This window comes from Psammomys obesus, unplaced genomic scaffold (genome assembly GCF_907164565.1).
Source record: "Psammomys obesus unplaced genomic scaffold, mPsaObe1.curated_primary_1811, whole genome shotgun sequence".
NCBI classification, from domain to species: domain Eukaryota; kingdom Metazoa; phylum Chordata; class Mammalia; order Rodentia; family Muridae; genus Psammomys; species Psammomys obesus.
Genome location: NW_026595981.1, coordinates 7,598,542 through 7,602,580, shown reverse-complemented (window position 1 = coordinate 7,602,580; position 4,039 = coordinate 7,598,542). Strand labels below are relative to the sequence as shown.

Below are 4,039 nucleotides of genomic sequence, written 5' to 3'. Positions count from 1 at the left end.
ACTGTATAGGGAAACACACCTGTCCCCGTCCTCTGAAGGTAGAGGTTGGAGGGCCAGAATTTAAGATAATTCATTGTTACATATTGAAATTTAGGCCAACCTGGGCTACACGACACTTGACTTAAAAAAAAAAAAACATTTTGACTGAAACAAACAAACAAACAAACAAACAAACCAAAACAAAATAAAAAACCAGAAAGAAGAAAAGCAAGGAAACAAACAGTATGCCAGAAAGAAACAAAGAGAAAGAAGTCCTTTAGGCCCTGGGCACCGGGGACTCCTCTCTGAACTGTGCATTCACCGATTTCTCTGCTTACCATGGACCTGTATGACATGTATTCCTTCCTCTCCAGCAGCACTTTCACAGCTGTAAGATGAAGCAGGAGACATGAAGATGATGGCATAGGTGATGCTAGTCTGCCTCCTGGTGGCTCTGTTAGGATTGGAAAGGCTGCATTTTGGTGAGTTGAGACGAGGGCTGATGGGAGGCTGCAGGAGAGGCAGAAAGTTCTGCTAGGTCTGGCTGGAGCACGCATGGTCACTGGTGCATTGTTTGTTTGCCACTGAAGTGTCAGCTCTCTCCTGACACCTTATGTTTCTACCTGGGGCGTTAATGGAGGCTCAGCTAGAAGGTCCAGGGATCTGTTAGAATCTTGTCCTGGTTGCACAATCTTCACCTTCACTGGCAGGGATAGAACTGAAGACTTGTGATGGCCAGATGTGGAAGGGAATTTGTGAGGTCATGTTGGTCTGATACCTCCAGTCTCAAAGCCAGAGCCATTTTTAATATTCTGGGCTGGAAGGGTTGGAGGACTGTGGGGAGACCAGACATATAGGGTTCTGGTGCAATAAGAGATTGCTTGAAAAGCCACAGCTTTGGGAACCGAAAGGGTGGCTGGTAAAGTGGCTAAGGCTGATGACAGCTGTCAGAGGCAAAACTGTAGACTTGGCTTTTTCTTGCTCCAGCCTGTCCGGCTTTCCCAACTAAGCTTAGCCCAAGCTAAAGACACAGGGTTACCATGTCTGACCCCCTCACCTCCCTCCATACTCATGGCCTGCTCATTTACTTCCCCCTCCCTCTGTACCCCTGGCCTGCTTCTTGCTGCTCTGTTTACCCCTTCAGTTTTGTTTCATTCCTTAAAAAGACAACATCGAAGACTGGCTTTTGTGAAAAAATATATTTTATATGAAAACTCAGTAGTCATACACATAACATCCTACAGTATCATAAATTATGATTTTTATCCTAAAAGTATTTAAATAAAATCTTTGCACTGATTCTTGCATATCCCCTTCATAATACAGGAACAGAGTAAATGGAGGAAGCTTTCTACAAACAGAACAACATTAAAGAGACACGAAGTGTCCAGGGCTTTACATTCAAATCACACAAAAGTACATGGAAAATTAAATAAAAATATCAATAACTTAAAGATCATTCCTTAAGCACAACCCTTTCACATTCCTACAGACAGCTCCTCTCCCTTAGAAATATAATCAATCCATCTTGGCAAAGTTCTCAGAAAGGGAAAGGTTGCATATTTTTTTGTTTGTTTGTTTGTTTGTTTCTTGGCTTCTAGGTTGGTTTCTGTTCAGGCACACATCTTCAAGGGTTTGGAGTTTGGGATTTCTTGTCTAAGTATTTCATGGCCTCCTGGACCCAATCCTGCTGGGCTTCAGTACAGACTTCCATGCCCTTCTTTGTCCTGAAGCTAAAGGAAGAGTGCTTGGTTAGAGAGTATGTAACTTATTTTGTGAGTTCCTGTCTGGTGCAGTACCCCGCATTGGTGACATTGCCCCAGGGATGGAGGAGGAAGAAGGTAAGACAAAGGATGGGCCTAAGGGGAAGATGTAGTCCTCACTGGCCAAAGATAAGACTGCTTGGTTCTTAGATGGAGAGGGAAGCTCTGAACTGGTGGCTCTGAAGAGTGGTGGGCTTCAGTTTTCCCATGGAAAGTTGTGTGAGTTTGCGTTAGAGATAGTCTCCACGCATTGAGTGTGTAGTTCTGTTTACTGCCTCGGGGAATGGCCTTAGTACTGAGGGGCAAAAGCAGGGGATATGGACTCACATAACAGCCTCCCAGGGACAGCGACTACTGGTGATCTTTATGTAGCTCTTGAGGTTCTTCATGGGGAGCTTTTGTTTCTTGGCTACATAGCAGCATGTGGGCGGAACGATCCCATCTACAATGAAAGAACAAGAAAAGGTTCTTTGTGGTAGAATCTGGGTCTTTTGTTTATGGTTAATGGAATGATAGGAAGCCATCAAGAGGGAAGAAAAGATGAAAGCAGAAGTTGCCCACCTCTGGTTTCATGTCTCTTCCCCTTTAAGATGTTCCAAAACTCTTTTCTCACTGGTATGGGTTTTATGCCAGTCAAAAGGGGCAAGAAAAGCTGACAACAACTCTGGGTATCACATTAATAACTCAGTTCTTTAGGGTAAAGAGCCACTAGTGACGAGTCCCCTCTTTGGATCAGAAAACATGGTGTTTAGCTGTGAGTCTCTTGTAGACACAACCTCTACAGAACCGCTGTCTCTGGAAGCTGGGCTGTTGATGTACCCGCTAGACTCTGGAGCTCTTTCCCCTTGCTCTTCTACCTGAGAATACACACCACTCCAGGACCCTCTGTGATGACTCAAGGCCTCATCGCTGCAGAAGCAGCTGGAGGAGGAGCTATCTTGTTTCCACAAATGAGTCCTGAAGGGATCAGATTCAAGTTCAGGCTCTGTCACTTAGACTGCCTTCTTGTCCTTCTTTCCATTGCCTTACTTAGGCAAAACTAGTAAGGTGAGACTAAGAGTAAACCTCATTCTGTAATGGCCCGTGAGAACCCAGAGAGAAAGGCCAGCATACTCTAGGGAGAAGAAGGCTGGGTCAGTCTTACCTGGTTGGGCCCATATGTGGATGCTGAAGGTAGCAGCTGTGAGCAGCAGACAGAGAAGAATGGCAGAGACCTGCATAGTGGAGAAAAGGAGAGCTGGCGTCAGTGAGATTTGGAAGACTCTGTGCTGGCCTTGCCTCTCTGTTCTTCTGGCAGCTCTACCTCCTCTTTTATAGGCAGCAGAATGGGAGGGATCTTCCTTCGGAATGAATCACAGGAGGGTTTAATTTGAGGCTGGCTTATTTCCATTTAATACCAGGAATAGAAAATTAAGTGGTAGCTTTAACTAGTTAGAATGGTGTATTGTGAACTCTGGCTGTTCCTACTAGCTCAGCTCTTATTGAAGGGAAATACATTCTGTAGAATGAAGAAGGAAACAGATGGCAAAGTCAAGGGATTCCCATTTCCTACTTCAAGCAACAACCTTAGGACTCTCAAATCCAGAAACAAGCACCAAAACTTTGGCTGGTTTTTAAAAATGCACTCAATAACTGACAGTCCCGGTAGCTTTTCAAATCTCAGAGGAGAGGAGAGTAATATAATGTTAACAACAACAACAACAACAAAATCATTTCTGAAACCGGGTGTCTAATAGAGTTTTTAATTACTATGTAACAAAATATCTGAAACTGGTGGCTTTGAACAAAACAACTCATTATTTGGGTTTCAGATAGGAAGGTTGGCTGGCCTTTAGAGTTGGGTAGTACTTGTTTAGGGTCTTTCCCATTGTTTTAGGTACTAGATCATTGAATTTGAGGATCATCCTGACACCTTCACTCCAAGCCTGGTGTCTAGAAGAACTTAAATAGTTGTACTTTGGACCGGATATTGTTCTTTGGCTTCCTCCCTCTCCCTGTTTCTCTGTATCTCACGGTGAAGGCCCTATATTTTACATGATGCCTTAGAGTCTCCAGGAGCATGGATGGCAGCTCTTAGCAACTGAATGTAAAAGGAACCTTCAGCCATGGTTTCATTTTTTTATTTTTATTTTTTTATATTAATTAGTTTATTTACTTTGTATCCCAGCTGTAGCCCCCTCCCTCATTCCCTCTCAATCTCACCCTCCCTCCCTTATCTCTTCCCTGCCCATCTCTAAATACACTGATAGGGGAGGGCCTCCTCCCCATCCATCTGATCTTAGTTTATCAGCCATGTT

General features: G+C 44.0%; 1 protein-coding gene across 1 annotated transcript; it reads right to left on the bottom strand.

Annotated features, from left to right (window-relative positions):
* Nucleotides 1–1,274: 1,274 nt before the first annotated feature.
* LOC129686114 (C-C motif chemokine 7-like) lies at nt 1,275–3,007 on the bottom strand. The gene is made up of 3 exons (XM_055619830.1): nt 2,887–3,007; nt 2,070–2,184; nt 1,275–1,712 (listed from the first exon to the last, which is right to left on the bottom strand). The coding sequence occupies exons 1-3, from the start codon at nt 2,960–2,962 to the stop codon at nt 1,607–1,609; spliced, it is 297 nt and encodes a 98-aa protein (XP_055475805.1). The 5' UTR covers nt 2,963–3,007; the 3' UTR covers nt 1,275–1,606.
* Nucleotides 3,008–4,039: the final 1,032 nt, after the last annotated feature.